Source organism: Cebus imitator, unplaced genomic scaffold (genome assembly GCF_001604975.1).
Source record: "Cebus imitator isolate Cc_AM_T3 unplaced genomic scaffold, Cebus_imitator-1.0 Scaffold440, whole genome shotgun sequence".
NCBI classification, from domain to species: domain Eukaryota; kingdom Metazoa; phylum Chordata; class Mammalia; order Primates; family Cebidae; genus Cebus; species Cebus imitator.
The window spans coordinates 1,370,764-1,392,795 of NW_016107755.1; the positions used below are offsets into that span (position 1 = coordinate 1,370,764).

At 47.1% G+C, this 22,032-nt stretch overlaps 2 protein-coding genes across 8 annotated transcripts in view; both read right to left on the bottom strand.

The window, feature by feature from the left end:
* Positions 1 to 3,510: 3,510 nt before the first annotated feature.
* Positions 3,511 to 7,159, bottom strand: LOC108290623 (saoe class I histocompatibility antigen, A alpha chain-like). 7 transcript variants are annotated; one of them, XM_017510514.2, is made up of 8 exons: positions 6,745 to 7,159; positions 6,342 to 6,611; positions 5,821 to 6,096; positions 4,947 to 5,222; positions 4,710 to 4,826; positions 4,232 to 4,264; positions 4,054 to 4,121; positions 3,511 to 3,891 (listed from the first exon to the last, which is right to left on the bottom strand). In XM_017510514.2, the coding sequence occupies exons 1-8, from the start codon at positions 7,037 to 7,039 to the stop codon at positions 3,823 to 3,825; spliced, it is 1,404 nt and encodes a 467-aa protein (XP_017366003.1). In that variant the 5' UTR covers positions 7,040 to 7,159; the 3' UTR covers positions 3,511 to 3,822. The 7 variants fall into 7 exon arrangements, with proteins under 7 accessions (XP_017366003.1, XP_037587966.1, XP_037587964.1 ...); XM_037732038.1 differs by having other exon boundaries at positions 4,054 to 4,104; positions 4,232 to 4,282; XM_037732036.1 differs by having other exon boundaries at positions 4,232 to 4,282.
* LOC108290620 (saoe class I histocompatibility antigen, A alpha chain-like) overlaps positions 3,826 to 22,032 on the bottom strand; it is a 39,199-nt gene continuing 20,992 nt past the window's right edge. The window contains exon 9 of the mRNA XM_037732034.1: positions 3,826 to 3,859. The gene's annotated coding sequence lies outside the window, so the exon portion shown is untranslated. The remainder of the gene's footprint in view (positions 3,860 to 22,032) is intronic.

Genomic DNA, 22,032 nt, shown 5'->3' on the forward strand with positions numbered 1-22,032 from the left:
ACAGTGAGGTATATCACCAATGCATTTCAGCCTGGGCAACAGACCCTGTCTCTGAAAAAAAGTAAAGACATTGTGAGCTGTCTACATGGACTCTCTGTCTCACAAGATCCATGTCCTGTAATTTTTCTAAATGGCATCTCCATGTGGTTTTCATGAATGTGTGTCTAGTATTTCTTTCCTATCCTTTTACTTTCAGCGTTTCTGTACCTTCTGCTGAAATTATGGCTTTTGGAAACAGCCTACAGCTATTTATTTATTGACTTATTTTTCCCCCTCTGCACTATTTGTCTTGTCATTGGAGTGTGTGAGTCCATTATGTTTAATGTCATTGTTGACCTCATTGGGTTTAAGTCTGTACATTGTCATTTGCTGCCTTCTAATATTATGTCTTTTTGGCTCAACTATTTTTCTTCTGCTGTCTTCTTTAGATGAATAAAAACTTTGCATTACTGTGGACTTCTGAATAAGTGTTCTAGTTACAACTTCTTATTATTTAATTATCTGAGAAAACCTAATAATCCATGGCTTATTATAATCAACAGCAGACCATAACTTCCCTGACTTCCACCTACCTGTGCAGACAGCCCAGGGAGAATCAGTGCTTTGGCTCTGAGACACAGGGGGTGGAAGCAGGAGAGTAACTGGGTGGTGAAGCTGTAGCTGCAGAGGCATCCGGGCCCCTCACCTGCACTCCTCGTAGATGTCTCCTCCACTGAATGCCTGCGATGCCCTCTCCTCCGTATGCTCCTGCCAGAGTCTCCCCGTCTCCACGGACAGCAGCTCCACCCTTCTACTCACTCAGTCCAACACTGTGGGTGTCCTTGATTCTTCTTTCTCACACCACAGACGCAATCCATTAGCAAGTGCTGTGAAGTCCATCTTCAAATTCTTCCGGAATCCCATCACTTCCCACCATTTCCCCTGCTCACACCCCAGTCAAGGTAACCAGCGTCTCCATCCTGGAATACTGTGCTCCTTCCCACCAACTCCCTACTGCCTCACTTGTCCCCCACCTCTCAATTCTGTTCTCAGCACAGCAGCTAGAGAGAAGCTTTCAAAGTTTAAGTCCCACCATGTCCCACTTTTCAAAACTGTCCTCTAACTCTCCGTGTCATTCATAGCAAATGAAAAAACCCTTCCTACACCCTCCAGGCCTACCTGCTCTGGCAAAATCTCTGACCTGATTTCAGTTTTTCTTTTTTTTTTTTTTTTTTTTTTTTTTTTTTTTTTTTTTTGGGACGGAGTTTCGCTCTTGTTACCCAGGCTGGAGTGCAATGGCGCGATCTCGGCTCACCGCAACCTCTGCCTCCTGGGTTCAGGCAATTCTGCCTCAGCCTCCTGAGTAGCTGGGATTACAGGCACGCACCACCATGTCCAGCTAATTTTTTGTATTTTTAGTAGAGACGGGGTTTCACCGTGTTGACCAGGATGGTCTCGATCTCTTGACCTCGTGATCCACCCGCCTCGGCCTCCCAAAGTACTGGGATTACAGGCTAGAGCCACCGCGCCCGGCCTTCATTTCAGTTTTTCTCTGTCCAGCCCTGCTGGCCTCTTCCTCCTTCCGGGAACACAGACACTTTCCTGCCCTAGTGCACTGAAGGTTCCTGCCTGAAAAGAGCTTTCCCAGTCATCCTTGTGGACAGCTCCTCACGGTCGCATTTGCAACAAGGCCCATGCTGACCACCCAGCACAGCAGCCACCTCCCTGTCCCCACAGCCCACACTCTGGATCACCTGCCCCACAGTACTTGCCACCTTCTAACTCAAGCATTTTCTGCTCTTACTCTGCTTATACTGTATCTGTCATCTGCCTACAGAGGTGTCCAATGTTTTCACTTCCCTGGGCAACATGTGAAGAATTGTCTTGAGCCACACATAAAATACACTAATGACAGCTGATGAGCAGAAAAAAATCGAAAAAAGAAAAAAGTACATAATTTTCATGATATCTGCCACCACAGATAAGCAAAAATGTACTCACATTTGAAGCTGTCCTGGGCCACATGCAGCCTGTGAGCCACAGGTTGGACAAGCTTGCATCTAGAACACATACACCAGATGGCTGGAAATTTTCCTGGTTACTTTAATGATGTTTTCTAAATGCGAAAATAGTCATATACCTAGCAGACAACAAATGTCAGTTGAATGATCACTGAAGGGTACCTCCCTATTCTAAAGGCAATATCTTTATTAATGTAACCTCAGGCCAAATGCTGTTTTGTGGCAGCTACAGCACAACATCATCTCACACTGACATCAGTGCTGCCAGAGCTTTTCTCACCAGGGCTGCGTGTGTGCCCTCCCTCCCTCCCTCCTCCCACACCAACCCTCCTGCACGCTGCAGCACACAACCATATTTTTCTCTTCAGGAAAGAAAACCCTAGGCTTATGGCTCCAATTTTCCAACCACACATGAATCTAAGTTGGAGGCAGCACTAGGATTACTACAACTCAGGGCAGGAGGAAGAGTAGGCGAGAGAGCAGTTACCTACGATGAGAAACTACAGGAGCCCTCCTCTCTGCAAGTATCTGCTTTAAGAAGTTTGGGGAAGGCCGGGCGCGGTGGCTCACGCCTATAATCCCAGCACTTTGGGAGGCCTAGGCGTGTGGATCACAAGGTCAAGAGATCGAGACCATCCTGGTCAACATGGTGTAACCCTGTCTCTACTAAAAATTCAAGTTAGCTGGGCATGGTGGCACATGCCTGTTGTCCCAGCTACTCGGGAGGCTGAGGCAGGAGAATTCCTTGAACCCAGAAGACAGAGGTTGCGGTGAGCCGAGATCGCGCCATTGCACTCCAGCCTGGGTAACAAGAGCGAAACTCCATCTCAAAAAAAAAAAGTTTGGGGAAAAGATAGAAAATCCAGTCCAGGAAGGGAACTTGGAAGGAGGGCAAGAGGGACAGGGGACTGAAAATGTGTCTCCTGATACCACAAGGACTTTTATGTGTAGAGACCACCATAGGTGACATCCAAGTCCCTGGGATCACAGATTTGGGTGGGAAAAGCAAGGGTCTACTGAAGGGCTAAGGACAATGGAGCAGCAAAGATGACAAACCAAGCAGTGACCACATAAATCCCACAGTGGCCTGAGCACCCACTGGGCACATCCCCATCTACTCCCTCCCCTGCAACAAATCAGCACAAGAAACACGTGGACTGTGAAAGGTTCTCAGGTCTTGCATTTATTTTGTCTCTCGAATTTCAGGACTCTTTTTTTTTTTTTTTTTTAGACGGAGTTTCACTCTTGTTACCCAGGCTGGAGTGCAATGGCCCGATCTCTGCTCACCACAACCTCCGCCTCCTGGGTTCAGGCAATTCTCCTGCCTCAGCCTCCTGAGTAACTGGGATTACAGGCACGCACCACCATGCCCAGCTGATTTTTTGTATTTTTAGTAGAGACGGGGTTTCACCATGTTGACCAGGATGGTCTCGATCTCTTGACCTCGTGATCCACCCGCCTCGGCCTCCCAAAGTACTGGGATTACAGGCGTGAGCCACCGCGCCCGGCCAGGAATCTTCTCTTTTAATTAACCCATCAATCTCTCATAGAAATAATTTGAAGAAGTAAATTATATTCAGATTCTAATTTTAGTAGGAAAGTAAGAAGTTACAGCTCAGTGCACCATGAAGTTGAGACACAAATGGAGACATCACAGCCCCAGGTCTCTGAACAGGAAAGGTGATCGGGGAAGGAATGCAGGTCAGTGTGGGGAAGGGGTCATGGTGGACGCGGGGCTGGGCTGGTCTCCCCACCTCCTCACACTATGCCTATAGGGACACAGACACATTCAGATGCCTTTGCAGTAAGAGAAGTCAGGGTTCTAGAAGTCACAAACGGAAGGTGTGGATAAATCTTGCCTCTCAGTCACACACAAGGCAGCTGTCTCATGCTATAAAAAAAAATTCATGAACAAATTTATATCGGTCACACTTTAAACAACCCATCACCAGCTCAATACATCCAAGTCAAAGAAACCTCATAACACAGCTGTGCCCACTGTTCCCCACAACAACCCACACACATCAGCCCACCACCCCCACCAGGATCTCACCGTCACAAGCCATGAGAGACGACACATCAGAGCCCTGGGAACTGTCGCTGCCTGGGGTAGAACAAAAACTAAACCTGGTCAGAGCCTACAGGAAATGCTGTTAGCTGGGTGAGCTCCCCCATGGGCTCCTGACCACAATATCCCAATGATCTCAGGGATCAGCCTCCTTCATACTTACTTGCAGCCTGAGAGTAGCTTCCTCCTTTTTTATCTGTGGGAAGAAAATGTCCTGTGAGGGGTCAGAAAGGTGGCACGGCCATGAGGTCGTAGAGGATCTCCTGGTCTTGGACCCCAGAGAAGTTTCCAGAAATGAAATCCTTCCAGACTCAGGGAAGGATCAGGAAAAACAAGGAAAGCAGGTGTGGGTCCTGCACCAACTGCCCTTCTAAGGACTGTCCTCAGCAGGGACCTTCCCTTGTGACCTGTGACTGCTGGGATCAGGTCCCCATCACCACAGTCATCAAGGTGATACATCTGTCCTTCATTGTCACAGGTGCTTTACAAGAGTTAAGTGCTGGCACACAGGGCCCAGGCTGGGTCGGCTCATGAGTGTGGATGATGCTTCCCAGTAACCAGGCAGGGCACACTTCTACCTGGGGCTTGAAATCCCCAGTGGGACAAGAAAACTCAGACCCCACTCCTCACCCCTTCCTCACCTGAGCTCTTCTTCCTCCACATCACAGCAGTGACCACAGCTCCAGTGACTACAGCTCCAAGGACAACCAGGCCAGCAACGATGCCCCCGATGGGGATGGTGGGCTGGGAAGGCGGCTCTGGGAAAGGAGGGGAAGGTGAGGGGCCCTGACCCCCAGGTCCCAGACCTGACCCTGCTGAAGTGCTGCAGAGGGGCTCCTGCTTTCCCCAAAAGGTATGACGTCCCATCCCCTCCTTACCCCATCTCAGGGTGAGGGGCTCAGACAGCCCCTCGTGGTGCACATGGCATGTGTATCTCTGCTCCTCTCCAGAAGGCACCACCACAGCCGCCCACTTCTGGAAGGTTCCATCCCCCATGGGCCTGGTCTCTACCAGCTCTGTGTCCTGGGTCTGGTCCTCCCCATCCCGCTGCCAGGTCAGTGTGATCTCCGCAGGGTAGAAGCCCAGGGCCCAGCACCTCAGGGTGGCCTCATGGTCAGAGATGGGGTGATGTGACACGTGTGTCTTGGGGTGCTCTGCAGGAAAGAGTCAGAAAATTCAGGCACTTAGCATCTCTCATGGGACACCCCAGCAGCTCCTATGTGACCATCCTGAGAATGGACAGGACACCAGGGATAGGGAAGGGAGCACAGAACACAGACACCAGCCTGGACACAGGCACCTGAGATAATACCCTTTTCCTTGGAAAGTTCTAGTCTCAAGGGGGGGAACTGGGACTTCTGGCCCTGATCTGAGTGGAGGCCAAGGGACTCAGAGGAGCTGGAGTCAGACCCCCACGCATATTGAATGTGAGGCAGAGGACAAGGCAGGAGAGAAAAATCCTGGTGCCCAACGCTGCTGTGGAGTCACAGGGAACCCCTGATCAGTATTCCTGTGATTGACTTCCCCTCCTTTCCCTCAGAGACTGCAACCCTTAATTGTATCAGAGAACAGGGCAGGCCCTCAGTGTCACTCTCTGTACAGGATCTGGAAACCCAGGATTCCTCTCCCTCAGGTCGGGGGCGGGGGGGTGGGGGATATTCTAGTGTTCGTCCCATTTTCCTCCCCTCCTTCTGCAAGGCCAGCCTGGGAGGTCCACAGGCGATCAGGGAGGTTCCCCCTGGCCCCTGGTACCCGCGCGCTGCAGCGTCTCCTTCCCGTTCTCCAGGTATCTGCGGAGCCACTCCAGGCACTCGTCCTCCAGGTAGGCTTTCTTTTGCTCCGCCACATTGGCCGCCTCCCACTTGCGCTGGGTGATCTGAGCCGCCGTGTCCGCGGCGGTCCAGGAGCGCATGTCCTCGTTCAGGGCGATGTAGTCCTTGCCGTCGTAGGCGTGCTGGTGATACCCGCGGAGGAGGCGCCCGTCCGGCCCCAGGTCGCAGCCATACATCCTCTGGAAGGTGTGAGACCCTGGCCCCGCCCCTGCGTCAGCTCCGCCCAGCGAGCCCCGCCCCCGCCCAACCCGCGGGGATTTTGGCCTAAACTGAAAATGAAACCGGGTAAAGGCGGCTGTGTTTGTTCCGGGTCTAGGGGCGGGGCGGGGCGGGTCCCGCAGCCCCGGGGTGGATCTTGGACCCAGAGACTCGAGACGACCCTGGCCGTCGGTGGGAAATGGGGAGGGGTCGTGTCCTGTGCCCCAGGCGGGGTTCACTCACCAGCCTCGCTCTGGTTGTAGTAGCCGAGCGCGATCCGCAGGTTCACTCGGTCAGTCTGTGCGTTGGCCTTGGCGATCCGTGTCTGCTCCTCCCAATACTCCGGCCCCTCCTGCTCCATCCACGGCGCCCGCGGCTCCATCCTCGGAATCGCGGCGTCGCTGTCGAACCGCACGATCTGCGTGTCGTCCACGTAGCCGACTTCGATGTACCGGGGCTCCCCGCGGCCGGGCCGGGACACGGCGGTGCTGAAATACCTCATGGAGTGGGAGCCTGGGGGCGAGGAGGGGTGAGACCCGCCGACACTCCTCCCGGCGCGGCTCCCCAGGTCCTGCGCCACCCCCCCGCCCGGCGGGCCCCTCGCTCCTCCCCGCAGAAGCCGTTTCCCTCCCGACCCCGCACTCACCTGCCCAGGTCTCGGTCAGGGCCAGGGCCCCGGAGAGCAGCAGGAGGAGGGTTCGGGGCGCCATGAGCGCCATCCTCGGCGTCTGGGGAGAATCTGAGTCCGGGTGGGTGACTGGGGACCTTAGAACCGGGACCGCGGCGACGCTGATTGGCTTCTCTAGAAACCCACACCCAATGGGAGTGGGAACTGGGTCCGCGTCGTGAGTATCCAGGAAGAAGGACCCGACACAGGTTGGGAGAGGAAGAGAAACTCTGCGGAGATGAGGAGTCCCCAACGCTGCGCCTCCCCAATCCATACACCGCCTTCGGGGTCTGAGACCGTCAGAGCCACCCCTGGGACCCTGGGACTTCGCCCTGACCCCGCTCGTCCTGTGCCAAGCGCTCTGTCTCAATGTCTCCCTGAGTCTTGGCCCAGGAGCTGCTGAGAAACCAGAGAGAAACCCTCAGCATGGGCCCCGTCCCTCTCCCTTCACTTTTCATCCGGTATCCCCGTCCCCGAACTGGACTCCCTGCCTCCCACTCCTTACCTGTCCCCCTGGACTCTTTTAGAAGAAAATTCACCCGAGGAAGCTTGCTACGAGAGAATGAACTCGCCCTGGGAATGGAGGTGTAGAGACAAAATTTTTTGTTCTTGTTGTCCAAATATGGAAAAATTTTGCCTGAGAGCATGAGATAGCATAGAGACCAGTTTGCTTTTTGTTTATTAACTACAGTGGGCAGCAGAATCTTGATAACTCCTGAATGATCAGGAACCTAATTGGTAAAAAAAAAAAAATGTGACTTTGGCCCCTTCATATATAAATGTGTCTAAAAGCATTACAACAGGACTCACAAAGCTCCTGTTTCACCTTCCCAGACAATGTATCTGTGACTCCCGCTTGTTGTATTTTAAATTTACCTTTACTCCATAGACCTGAGTTTCTGCGTGAGTCCAGGACATAGTAGCACACTGTTGCAACCAGGAGCCAGTACAGACTTCATTCACCTCACAGTCGCAAGTGTTCAGTGCAGTGACAATGCCCCCCACCAGTGCTCATGCACTGCCTGTTTTTAGGAAGTGTCCGCATCTGAGTGGTGTATTTATTTTATAGGAACACTTAGTATTTTTTAAACCTGATTAACATAAGAAACAATTAGTCTTTAGGCAGACCTACATAAGGTATTAAAGCCCAACTGCAAAGAACACCCTGCTAGGCTCTGTAGATGGATGTGTTAAAAATCTATAAAAAAATGTGTTTAAACCTGAGAATTCTGCTGCCTTCAAATTCTTTCCCTCTGCTCCTTCTCCTCACCTCCTGCTTCTCCAGCCCTTCCCTCCATCCCTCTCGTCCCTCAGGCCTTCCTCTCCCTTTATTCCACACCACCCTGTCACTCCCGAATAGTGGCTCTAGCACTGTCCCATTACCTACTATGATGACTTCTCTCCATAGTGATCCTGCTACTGTGAATCAGAGTTTGTCATTTCTCCACATAAACACCTCAATTTTGTGAAGCTTCTAGAATGTCAGGCACATGAATATATGAGGGCATACCTGGTTCAGCGTAGGCACTAAATTAATTTTTGTTGACTGAGTGATTGAAACATGAGTGTATTAAAATGGACCACAGAAAATTACAAAATGTAAAACACTGACAAAGTTAAGACATTTTATTTTATGTAACTAGTGTGCATATCAATTCATCAATTTATTCCATGAGTCTGTTGAGCCTGTTAATGAATTTTATAAGACTGGGTAACAAATTTTCGCAAATATTTGCCTTAAACAATGCCCATTTATTGTTGATTTATTTATTTTTAGAGACAGAGTTATACCTCTGTCATCCAGGGTGAAGCGCAGACACATGATCATCGGTCACTGCAGTCCCAAACACCTGGGCTCAAGGGACCCTACTGCCTCAGTCTTCAGAGCAGCTAGGAGAGCAGGCGAGTGCCGCCACATCCAGCTAATTAAAAAAAAAAAAAATGTAGAGACAAGTGTCTCACTACATTATCCTAGCTGGTCTCAAACTCCTGGCTCCAAGTGATCCCCCTGTGTCAGCTCCTCAAATGTTAGGATTACAGGTGTGCACTACCATTCCAGGCCAAACAACATCCATTGAACAGTTTATAGTTCCTTAGTCAGAAGTCTGGGCAAGATATGGATGGAATCTGTTCTGGACTTCCCAAAGCTGTGTTTTCATTTTGAATCCTTCTTCAGGCTGATACAGAGGTGGCAGAATGCAGTTTCTGGCAGTTGTAAGACTGAGGTCCCTGTTCGTTGCTGGCTGTCAAGGTAGAGAACATGAAGGGAAGTGTTCAATTCCTGGTGTCCACCAGCATTCTTGCCTACACAGCTCCTTCATTTTCAAAGCCCACAGTGGAGGAAACCCCTCATGCTGAATCCCACTCACACTGTGAATCTCTATGCTCAGGAAGGACCTAGTCCTTTCCCAGGTTCACCTGATTAGGACAGTCCACTCAGAATAAACCCGGCGTACAGTGGACTAATTGACGCCCTTAACTATATCTGCGGAATCCCTTCACAGCAGCACCTACATTAGAGTTGGGGGAATAACTGGGGGAAGGTGAATGACCAGGAGATGGTTGTTGGGGCCATCATAGAATCAGCCTAGCAAGGGTTGGATCTTCCTTTTGTGTTTAATTGAGACACAGTAGGAAATTGAAGTTCAAGTAAAGTGAAAATTGTGAACGGTAATAAAATACATCCTCTTCAGCCATGGAAATTCTCCTTACCTTTTACAACTAAGTTACATGTTTAATATCTTATAGTTAAGTTAGGCCTGGTGTGGTGGCTCACGCCTGCAATATTAGTACTGTGGAAGGCAGAGGAAGGCAGATTTGTTGATTCCAAAAGTTCAAGATCAGCCTGGGAGACATGGTCAAACCCCCATCTCTACAAAAAAAAAAATTAGAAAATTAGCCAGGCATGGTGGTTCGTGCCTATAGTCCCAGATACTCAGGAGGCTGAGGTCACAGGATCCCTTGAGCCCAGAAGGTCGACACTGCAGTGCATGGTGATCATGCCACTGCACTCCAGCCTGGGTGACAGAGCGTGACCCCATCTCAAAAATAATAATGATGATAAATTTAGAGCAAATGCAAATTAATGTGTAATAATACATACTTTCTTGTGAAAATTCGTTATTCACTATTGCATAACGAATTATGTAAAACTTAGCAGCTCAAAACAACAAATATTCATCATCTCCCACAGTTTCCAATGGTCAGGAATCCAGGAGAGGTTTCCCTGAGTGCTTCTGGCTGAGTTCCTCTCACAAAGTTGTAGTCCAGTTGTCAGCCAGGGCTCCATCATCTGAGTGTTTCACTGGGGCTGAGGATTCACATGAAACATGGCTCAGTCACATGGCTGTTGGAAAAGGCCTAGTTTCTTGTTGTCTGGTCTCAGAAGTCCTCAGTTCTTAGCCACATGGACCTTCCTGCAGGGCAGATTATAGCACAGCAGCTGGCTTCCCCCACAGCTCATGATCCCAGAGACAGAGAGAGAAAGTGGAAGCCGCAGTGAGTTTTATGTTCTACATCCAGAGTCACGAACTGTCATGTCATCATTACTGTATCTGTTGGAAGTTGTATTAGCTGGTTCTCACAGTGCTATAAAGAAATACCTGAGAGTGGGTTATTTATAAAGGAAAGAGTTTTAATTGACTTACAGTTCTCCATGGCTGAGAAGGCTGCCCCAGGAAACTTACAATCATGGCAGAAGTGGAAGCAAATACTTCATATTGTGGTAGGAGAGGGAAATGCAGAGTGAAGGGGGAAGCCCTTATAAAACCATCAAATCTCATGAGAATTCACCCACTATCATTAGAACAGCATGGGGGGCTGTGTGTGGTGGCTCATGCCTATAATCCCAGCACTTTGGGAGGCCGAGGTGGGCAGATCATGAGGCCAGGAGTTCGAGACCAGCCTGACCAAACATGGTGAAACTCCGTCTCTACTAAAAATACAAAGATTAGCCAGGAGTGATGCCACACTCCTGTAATCCCAGGTACTCAGGAGGTTGAGACAGAAGAATTGCTTGAACCCAGGAGGCGGAGGTTGCAGTGAGCCGAGATTGTGACATCACACTCCAGACAAGTGTCAGAGCGAGACTCCATCTTAAAAAAAAGAACAGCATGTGGGTACTGTCCCCATGATCCAATCATCTCCCATGTGGTACCTCCCTCAATATGGGGGGATTACAATTCACATGAAAATTCAAGATGAAATTCAAGTGGGAACACAGAGCAAGGCCATATCAGAAGTGCATCATTAAGTCCGAGCCATGCTCAAGAGAGGGAAGAAAGCTGCACCTCTGGAAGGGAGCAGTATTAAAGGATTTAAAATTAAAAGTATTATTTCAGCATTTTGTAAACCAAAGCCTTCTTTTATCTAATTATTGTTCTTTAATATGGTTTAACCTTGTCTTTTAATTTAATTTTAAATAATGCTTTAACCTTGTCTTTTAATTTTATTTCATTTTAAGTTTAGGGTACACATGCAGGATGTGCAGGTTTGTTACATAGGTAAACATGTGCCATGGTGGTCTGCTGCACCTATCAACCCATCACCTAGGTATGAAGCCTGGCATGCATTAGGTATTTTTCCTAATGCTCCCCCCACCACCACCCTCCCACAACAGGCCCCAGTGTGTGCTGTTCCTCTCCCTGCGTCCATGTGTTCTCATTGCTCACCTCTCAAATGTACATGAGAACATGCAGTGTATGGTTTTCTCTTCCTGTGTTAGTTCACTGAGGAAAATGGCTTCCAGCTTCACCCATATCCTTGCAAAGGACTTGATCTCATTCCTTTTTATGGCTCCATAATATTCCAAGGTATAGATGTACCATATTTTATTATTCCTGTCCATCATTGATGGGCATTTGGGTTGATTCCATGGCTTTGCTATTGTGAATAGTGCGGCAATTAACATACACATGCATCTATTTTTATAATAGAATGACTTCTATTCCTTTGGGTATATACCCTGTAATGGGATTGCTAGGTCAAATGGTATTTCTGGTTCTAAATCTTTGAAGAATTGCCACACTGTCTTCCACAATGGTTGAGCCAATTTACATTTCTACCAACAGTGTAAAAGCATTTCTATTTCTCTGCAGCTTTGGCAGCATCTGTTGTTTCTTGACTTTTTAGTAATTGCCATTCTGACTGGCATGAGATGGTGTCTCATTGTGATTTTTGTCTGGTAGAGGACTTTTGGCCCCGTTCCCCAGCCATGTGGAAAGGGCCTAATTCCCGATAAGGAAGGCCCTTCCTCCCCCACAGGGAGGGTCCCTTATCTCACTCTATCCTGGCCCGGCCCAAGACCAGCAACCTTCCTGCCCAGCAACCAACCTAGCCAATTACTACCCGCCAGGTCAGCTCTCCCACCGCCCCAGGCCCTTTGTCCCTATAAAGTCGACCGAACAAAGAAAGCGGGCGCGATTCCTCCCTTCCCGCTTGAGTCGCCCGGAGATCCCAATAAAGTCGGTACCGGTCACCATGCGTCCTGCCTCAAGTCTATTGAGCGCCTGCCTCCATGGGTCGGGGTCCCACAGCCGGGGTCGCACAATTTTGATTTGCATTTCTCTATCAGTGATGTTCAGCTTTTAAAAACATGTTTGTTGGCTGCATGTATGTCCTCTTTTGAGAAGTGTCTGTTCATGTCCTTTGTCCACTCTAAAAAACTATAAAGTTGTTTTTTTCTCATGTAAATTTGACTAAGTTATTTGTAGATTCTGAATATTAGATCTTTGTCAGATGGGTATGTAGAAAGGTATATTGAAAATTTTCTCTCCCATTCTGTAGGATGTCTGTCCACTCTGGTGATAGCTTCTCTTGCTGTGCAGAAGCTCTTTTGTTTAATTAGATCCCATTTGTTAATTTTTGCTTTTTTGGCAGTTGCTTTTGGCAATTTCATCATAAAATTTTTGCCAGTGCCTATGTCCTGAATGGTATTGCCTAGATTTTCTTCCAGGGTTTTTATAGTTTTGAGTTTTACATTTAAGTCTTTAATCCACCTTGAGTTAATTTTTGTGTAAGGTGTAAAGAAGGGGTCCAGTTTCAATTTTCTGCATATGGCTAGGCTGTTCTCCCAGCACCATTTCTTAAATAGAGAATCGTTTCCCCACTGCTTGTTTTTGTCAGGTTTGTTGAAGATCAAATGGTTGTAGATGTGCGGTCTTATTTCTGAGTTCTCTATTCTGTTCCATTAGTCTATGTGCCTGTTTTTGTACCATTACCATGCTGTTTTGGTTACTGTAGCCTTGTAGTATAGTTTTAAGTCAGGTAGTCTGATGCCTCCAGCTTTGTTCTTTTTGCTTAAGATTCTCCTGTCTACACAAGTTGTTTTTTGGATCCATATGAATTTTAAAATAGTTTTTTTCTAATTCTGTGTTAAGCTTCTCTTTTTAAATTAATGATTAAGAGTTTAAGATATCACAGAGCCTTGGGTGCTGAGGGAAAAACAGTTTGAGACAGAGAAAGGAGATTCAACAATATCTCTGAGTTTTTCTTGCAAATTGTAAGGTCTGACCGCGCCTTGGAATGCATGATGACCCCCATGACATGTACCCTCTGGAGGGCCTTCTGGAATTAGAAAACCTGAAGTATCTGGAAGGAAGAATGATCTACCCCTGTGGTGCCTAACTAACCTGAGACCTTCTTCTATTGTTTCTTATCCCAGCCTCAATTGACAAGGCCATTATCTTTGTAACTAACCTTGATTCATCCTACTGATTCCATACCCTACAACCCCCTCCCAGCTTGCAAAACACCACCCTAAAGTAACTTCTGTAACTTTCCACTGCCCACTCCAAACCTATAAAACGACTCCTATCCCACTGCCCTTCGTTGATGCCCTTTTCGGCCTCAGCCCACATGCACCCAGGTGAATAAACAGCCATGTTGCTCACACAAAGCCTGTTTGGGGGGCGGGTCTCTTCATTTAAAGCACACATTTTAACATTTAGTGCTGAAAAACTGGGATGGGGGAACTCCTACGGGAGACCAAACCCCCGTCCCTGTTCCTGTGTTCCTTCCATGGAAATGTGACATGGTAAAAGCCCCATAAAACTGCATACCTCAACCATACCTCAGCTTTCTGTTGAAACTTCTCTCTGCAACCCTAATGTGACAGGCAAGCAGTCCAAACCTATGCCATCTTGGCCCCTGCGACTTGTGATAAGTAACTAAGGTCTCTAATTTCCACCCTAACCAGACAATGTGTAAACTAACACATATCTTGACTTCTGTGAACCACTTAAGTAACAATCAGAATGTCCGAAGCCGCTCACCCTCATCTCTGCCCAGGAGGTGATTTACGGAATGTCCAAAGTCCACAGGCCCTCATAATGCCTGAAGCCCCTCACCCGCACCCCCGCCCCTCACCCTCACCCCCGAGGTGGTTTACAGGCATAGAAGGTCTTAACACCCTCCTTTAGGGGCCAAGGGTTGGAGAGACAGTCCTCCTTAGCCTCCGGCAATAAAGACCCTGCAATTTGACATACTTTTGTCTTGGTGTTGACTTTCTATTCTCGCTCCATACAACAAAATGATCTACCCACTGACCTGGGGTCATCAGACTAGCCCACAGTCACACAGGGCAGGCTATTTTGGTAAGCAGTGTCTCTTCTTTGCTGTCACATTTTTTTGTGTTTTCCTTTCCATTTCCTCCCCTTTTTGGTCTCATTGTTTTTCCACTGCAAAGACAAGGAAAATCAGTTAAATCAGGTTCTTCCATGTAGTTCATGACCAGAAAAATCCTATGTATGCCACGGATCTGAGGGCCCAGTTTTCCCAGGGGTTTCACTATTGTGGAGACATTCACCCAAGTCACTCACCCACCAGGCTGATGTCCAATATTGATGGCAGGTCAGTGTGGAGACACTCTCTTTGGCCACTCACCAACAAGGAAATTCAGCCCAGGCTCAACTAGGGACGCCTATTGAGCGGCTGGGTTGCCTGCCCATTTTCCTTGTCTCTGCTGCCTTTCCAAAACCATGGGCAATCGTCCATCCTCTATCCCTCCCTCCTTTCCGCTGGTCTGTGACCTAAAAATCCTCAAACCTTTTCAACTGTCTCCTGACCTAAAACCCAAACGTCTCATCTTCTTCTGTAACACTGCACGGCCACTATGCAAGTTATTCAATGGCTCTAATTGGCTAAAAAATGGCACCTTCAACCTCTCTATTTTACAAAATTTAGACAATTTTTTTCCCAACATGGGCAAATGGTCTGAAATTCCCTACACCCAGACATTTTTTTACACACCTATCCCTCCTTAATCTCTACTCCTTCTCTTCGCTTCTGTCTGCCCCTCCTTCCTCTGCTGGTAACCCAGACTCCTCCTTGTCCATCAACACTTCCAACCTTTCTCCTCCCTGCCTGTCCAAACCAGGTCCTATTCCAGGACCTAATCCCATCCCCCAGAGCCTTCTTCCTCTTCCTCTGCCCACAACCCACCTCCTTATGCCCCTTTTGTCACCTCCTCACCTCATACGTGGCCCAGCTTACAGTTTAGTCCCTCAACCACCTCCTCTGCCCCTGCCCAACAATTCCCCTTTGAGAGGTGGCTGGAGCCAAAGGCATAGTTAGGGTGCACGTTCCTTTCCCTTTATCCAACCTTTTCCAGATTGGCCACTGGTTATGCTCCTTTTCATCAAATCATCCAATACTCACCTGGAGTAACTTAAATGTCATCCTAGCTTCTACTCTCACCCCTGAAGAATGCTTAATATGCATTTTATCACCCAATCAGCCCCTGACATTACAAAAAGGTACAGAAATTAGAATCTGGTCCTCAAACCCCACAATAAGAATCAAGCAACCTAACTTTCAAGGTGTTCAATAATAGGGAAAAATCTGCCCTGCAGCAGCACATCTCAGAACCACAGATGCTTGCCTCTCCTGTAAGACAAACCCCAGCCACATCCCTGGCTTACGAAGACTTCAAAGCACCCCAACTGTAGCACATCCAGCCACCCCTCCAGGACCTTACTTCAAGTGTTGGAAACCTGGTCACTGGACCAAGGAATGCCCACAGCCTGGGATTCCTCCTAAGCCCTGTCCCATCTGTGTAGGGCACCCACAGAAAGTCGACTGTCTGACCACTGATCCCAAAGCTCCAATCCTAGGCTTGGTGGCTGAAGACTAACACTGCCTGAGCATCTTGGAAGCCCCCCGGACCATTGCAGACACTGAACTTCGGATAACTCCTACTGTGGAGGGTAAGTCCATCCCCTTCTTAATCAGCACAGAGGCCACTCACCCCATGCTGCCTTCTTTTCAAGGACCTGTCTCCTTGGCCTCCATTACTGTTGTGGGAATTGACAGCAAGACCTCCAGGCCTCTCAAAACTCCCCAAGTCTGGTGTCAATTAGGCCAGCACTCCTTTCCACATTCTTTCCTAATCATATCCACTTGTCCAGGTGCCCTGTTAGGCTAAGATATCCTAGCAAAATTGTCTGCCTCCTTAACTATTCCTGGGCTACAGCCACACCTGATTGCCACCCTCTTCCCCGAACCCGTACCTCCCTCAATAGCTCCCCTTATGTCCCCCTACCTTAACCATCCGGTGTAGAATATCCCCTTCCCATCTGTTGCTACAAGTCACTCACCCCTCGTCATCCCCTTAAAACCTAACTACCCTTACTCTACCCAGCACCAGCACCCCATTTCACAACAGGCTTTAAAAGGAGTAAAGCCTGTTATTACCCGTCTATTGCAACATGGCCTTTTCATTCACCCTCCTGCTTCTTCAGCATCTATACTCAAAGGGGTATCATGTATCCCCTTCCAAAGCACAAATTTCTTCCCCTGTCCTAGCTGTCCAAAAAAAAAAAAAAAAAGACAAATTCTACTGACTAGTCCCAAAACTCCGCCTCCTCAATCAGACTGTACTTCCCATCCACTTGACTGTACCAAACCCCTATACCCTCCTATCTTCCATATCCCCTTCCACAACTCACTATTCTGTTCTTGACCTAAGAAACGCTTTTTCTAAAGCCCGAATTTCTTCCCAATCTGTGATAATCTTTCACCAGCATACACGTGCTCTCCCTGCCAACCATATCCAGTTCATTTCCCAACTCCCAACCCCATCCACTAAACAACAGCTTCTCTCCTTCCTAGGCATTGTAGGATACTTTAGCCTCTGGACACCTGGTTTTTGCCCCTGTAACCAAACCACTTTATGAACCTCTGAAAGTAAACTTAGCTAACCCCATAAACCAAAAAATTTTCTCTCATTTTTCCTTTCGGTTGCTAAAGAAGGCCTTAGGGACAGACCCTATACTAGCCTACACTAGCGCTCTGCAACCCCTCTCAAACTTTATCTACAGAGCAAAATAAAAGACTGTGTGGTCAAAATTCTTACACAGGAGCCAGGCTCACAGCCTGTAGCCTTATTTTATTTTATTTTTTTTGACTTACATTTTTTTTTGTACTTTAGGTTCTGGGATACATGTGCAGATCATGCAGGATTGTTGCATAGGTACATACATGGCGATGTGGTTTGTTGCCTCCATCCCCCCATCACCTATATCTGGTATTTCTCCCCATGTTAACCCTCCCCAACCTCCCTGCTCCCCCACTGTGCCTCCTCCCCTGGCACCCCCAATAGACCCCAGTAGTGTGTAACCCTCCCTTCATGTGTCCATGTGTTCTCATTGCTCAACACCCACCTATGAGTGAGAACATGAGGTGTTTGATTGTCTGTTCTTGTGTCAGTTTGCTGAGAATGTTGGTTTCCAGATTCATCCATGTCCCTACAAGGGGCATGAACTCATCATTTCTATGGCTGCATAGTATTCCATGTGTATATGTGGCACATTTTTCTTGTCCGGTCTATCATTGATGGGCATTTGGATTGGTTCCAGGTCTTTGCTATTGTAAACAGTGCCACAGTGAACATGCGGGTGCATGCGTCTCTATAATAGAACAATTTATAATCCTTTGGGTATATACCTAGTAATGGGATTGCTGGGTCAAATGGAATTTCTATTTCTAGGTCCTTGAGGAATTGCCACACTGTCTTCCACAATGGTTGAACTAATTTACACTCCCACCAACAGTGTAAAAGTGTTCTTATTTCTCCACATCCTCTCCAGCATCTGCCGTCTCCAGATTTTTTAATGATCGCCATTCTAACTGGAGTGAGGTGGTATCTCAGTGTGGTTTTGATTTGCATTTCTCTAATGACCAGTGATGATGAGCATTTTTTCATATGTTTCTTGGCCTCATATATGTCTTCTTTTGAAAAGCGTCTGTTCGTATTCTTTGCCCACTTGTGAATGGGTTTGTTTTCTTCTTGTAAACCTGTTTTAGTTCTTTGTAGATTCTGGATATTAGCCCTTTGTGAGATGAGTAGATTGCAAAATTTTTTTCCCATTTTGTTGGTTGCTGGTTCACTCTAATGATTGTTTCCTTTGCTGTACAGAAGCTGTGGAGTTTAATTAGGTTCCATTTGTCTATTTTGGCTTTTGTTGCCAATGCTTTTGGTATTTTAGTCGTGAAGTCCTTGCTTATGCCTATGTCCTGAATGGTTTTGCCCAGGTTTTCTTCTTCTAGGGTTTTTATGCTGTTAGGTCCTATGTTTAGATCTTTAATCCATCTGGAGTTAATTTTAGTGTCAGGTGTCAGGAAGGGGTCCAGTTCCTGCTTTCTGCACATGGCTAACCAGTTTTCCCAACAGTATTTATTAAACAGGGAATCCTTTCCCCATTGCTTTTTTTTGTCAGGTTTGTCAAAGATCAGATGGTTGTAGATGTCGATAAGCAACTTCAGCAAAGTCTCAGGATACAAAATCAATGTGCAGAAATCGCCATCATTCCTATACACCAATAACAGACAAACAGAGAGTCAAATCATGAGCGAACTCCCATTCACAATTGTTGAAAGAGAATAAAATACCTAGGAATACAACTAACAAAGAATGTAAAGGACCTCTTCAAGGAGAACTACAAACCATTGCTCAAGGAAATAAGAGAGGACACAAACAGATGGAGAAATATTCCATGCTCATGGATAGGAAGAATCAATATCGTGAAAATGGCCATACTGCCGAAAGTAATTTATAGATTATTGATAGCTATCTCCATCAAGCTACCAAGGATCTTCTTCACAGAACTGGAGAAAAACCACTTTAAACTTCATATGGAACCAAAAGAGAGCTGGCATAGACAAGACAATCCTAAGCAAAAAGAACAAAGCCGGAGGCATCATGCTACCTGACTTCAAACTATAATACAAGGCTACAGTAATCAAAACAGCATGGTACTGGTACCAAAACAGAGATACAAACCAATGAAACAGAACAGAGACCTCGGAGGCAATGCCACACATCTACAGCCTGTAGCCTTTTTATCCAAACAACTTAACCTCATAGTCCTAGGCTGGCCCTCATGACTATGAACTGTAGCAGCTACACCTTAATACTCTTAAAATCCCTCAAATTCACAGGCTATTCCCCACTTACACTCTATAGCTCTCGTGAAACCCTACTTTTTGTCAGCTAAAACTAACTCTCCTTTTCCCTGACTAAAGCTTTATGTTAGCCTTTTTGGGCTGAACAGACTCCATCTTGGCTTCTTCATTTTAGTAACCTTCTCCCCATTAAGTATGTAACTATAGTATAAAGCAAGGTCAGACTGACTCTGGGCACTAGAAATGCCTTTGTTGATAAGAGGCCGAGTAAAGTGGTATCTGCAGAGCCTGGAAATGCAGCTGCAGTGAGCGCCCAGAGCCCCCCTTATCTGTAAGTTGAATGTCTTTCACAACAGCTGTACTCCTCACACCTGGCACTGTTCTATTTCTCATGTATCAGTTTATCATTTTAACTTTTTGCTTACTCTGCCAGTGTGAAAACTTTGTTCAGCTAGATTCCCCCCTTCCTGTTAAACTAGTGTATAAAATACCACCTAACTTTTTCTTTGGGGCCAAGAGAATTTTGGGCGTTAGCCACTCTCAGTCGCTGCTTAATAAAGGACTCGTAATTCATTCTCAGAGTGTGGCACATTCCTTGACTAGCTCAGGTACAACACTCTCACAACCTCCAAAGCTTCTCTTTACACCTCACACTTTCAGCCCCTCACCTTCTCCAGTTTTATGCAGTGGCCCCTAGTACTTAAACCACACCGCAGAAAGTCTCTGTTTCTATTATTTTGTGTCTGACTGTAATCAAATTCACTGTACTCATTTACTTTTACATGCCTTGCTTTTAAGTTGCCAGTTTACACTTTTCCTCCAGACAATTACATCTAATATTTCACTCTTAATCTGGCTCCCGTTCTCTGCTCATATCCAATCTTAATGAAAGCATGTGGTTGCTTATAGATACCACATGCTTCCTCGTACACCATATAAACAAAAGCTCTCCCTCCACACAGTTACCCTACCAAGCCCCACTACAACCTTTAACAGCCGCAGCCCTTGCTGGTTCCCTTGGCATTCACGTCTAAAGCTCCAGCCCCCTCGAACACTGTCTCACCTTTCAGTTTACACTTCCAATTCCGTCTAAGTCAAGGACCTATTTTTTCCTCTGTGGCTCTTCCTACATCTGCCTTCCTACCAACTGGACAGGCACTTGTACCCTAGTTTTCCTTACTCCCAAAATTCAGCTTGCCAATGGGGACAAAAGCCTGCCTGTTCCCCTTGTGGTCCTGACATGACACAAGCGGGTCATTCCATTACTGCTCTTACTTGTAGGGTTAGGAATTACTACTGCACTCGGCACAGGCCTTACCACTTCAATCGGCATCTTCTGTAGCCTCTCTATTTCTCTGCCAGCATTAAAGAAGTAATCATTATCCCTCCTTCAAGCTCAAGTAAATCCCTTAGCTGCAGTTGTCCTCCAAAAGCACGGAGATCTTCATTTACTAACTTCTGAAAAAGGCCTTTGTCTATTCCTAAATAAAGAAAACCAGCCTGGCCTCATACATAATGCCATCAGTAAATTAAAAGACGGAGCCCAAAAGCTCACTACTCAGGCAAATGGTTATTCTGGACCTGGTGGAACTGGCTGGACACTCCCTAACTGGGAGTCATGGGTTCTTCCAATCCTTAGTCCTCTAATACTATCTTTCTCCTTCTCTTATTTAAACCCTGTGTTTTTCCAGTTAATCTCTCAATTTCTACAAAATTATATACAAGTGATAACCAATGAGTCAATGTGACAAATGCTCCTTCTAACAACCCCACAAATCACCCCTTCCCCAAGATCTCCCAGCAGTCTAAATTCTTTCCCATTTTTAGGTTTCCCTGCTACCCCCAATCCCACTCGAAGAAGCCCTGAGAATCATTGCCCCATCTCCCCTCTGTTGTTGGCCTTCCTAATATTCCACTGCCCTACGTTCTTCATTTATTTTCCCTTTATATTACGAATATAAAATACAGGAATGTGAGGTCTGACTGCACCTTGGACTGCAAGGCAACCCCCATGAACTGCACGTACACCTCTGGAGGGCCTTCCAGAATTAGAAAACCTGAAGTAGCCAGAAGGAAGAATGATTAACCCCTGTGGTGCCTAGCTAACCTGAGACATTCTTCTATTGTTTCTTATTCCTGCCTCAATTGACAAGTCCATTGGACTTTGTAGCTAACCTTGGCCCAACCTACTGACTCCACACCCTACAACCCTCCCCCAGCTTGCAAAAAACCACCCTAAAGTAACTTTTGTAACTTTCCACTGCCCACCACAAACCTATATAACCAACTCCTATCCCACTGTTGGCTTTGCTGATGCCCTTTTCAGCTTCAGCTCACCTGCACTCAGGTGAATAAACAGCCATGTTGCTCACACAAAGCCTGTTTGGGGGGGGTCTCTTCATTCAAAGCATGCCTTTTAACATAAATACCTTTAATAACAACAATGTTCCCTTCAGTGAGTTAACACAGTTGAGAACATGTTGTAAGTAGATCAAATAGTTCCAAGACTTCAGTGCCATAAAAATAACGCCTTGAAAATAAGTCTTTGGTTTGTCTAAGATGTCTCAAATTTAGTGGAGCTATGCCCCAAGTGTCAATTTTCTTGTTGAAATATCATCTTCAGGCCGGGCGCGGTGGCTCAAGCCTGTAATCCCAGCACTTTGGGAGGCCGAGGCGGGTGGATCACGAGGTCAAGAGATCGAGACCATCCTGGTCAACATGGTGAAACTCCGTCTCTACTAAAAATACAAAACATTAGCTGGGCATGGTGGCACGTGCCTGTAATCTCAGCTACTCAGGAGGTTGAGGCAGGAGAATCGCCTGAGCCCAGGAGACGGAGGTTGCGGTGTGCCAAGATTGTGCCATTGC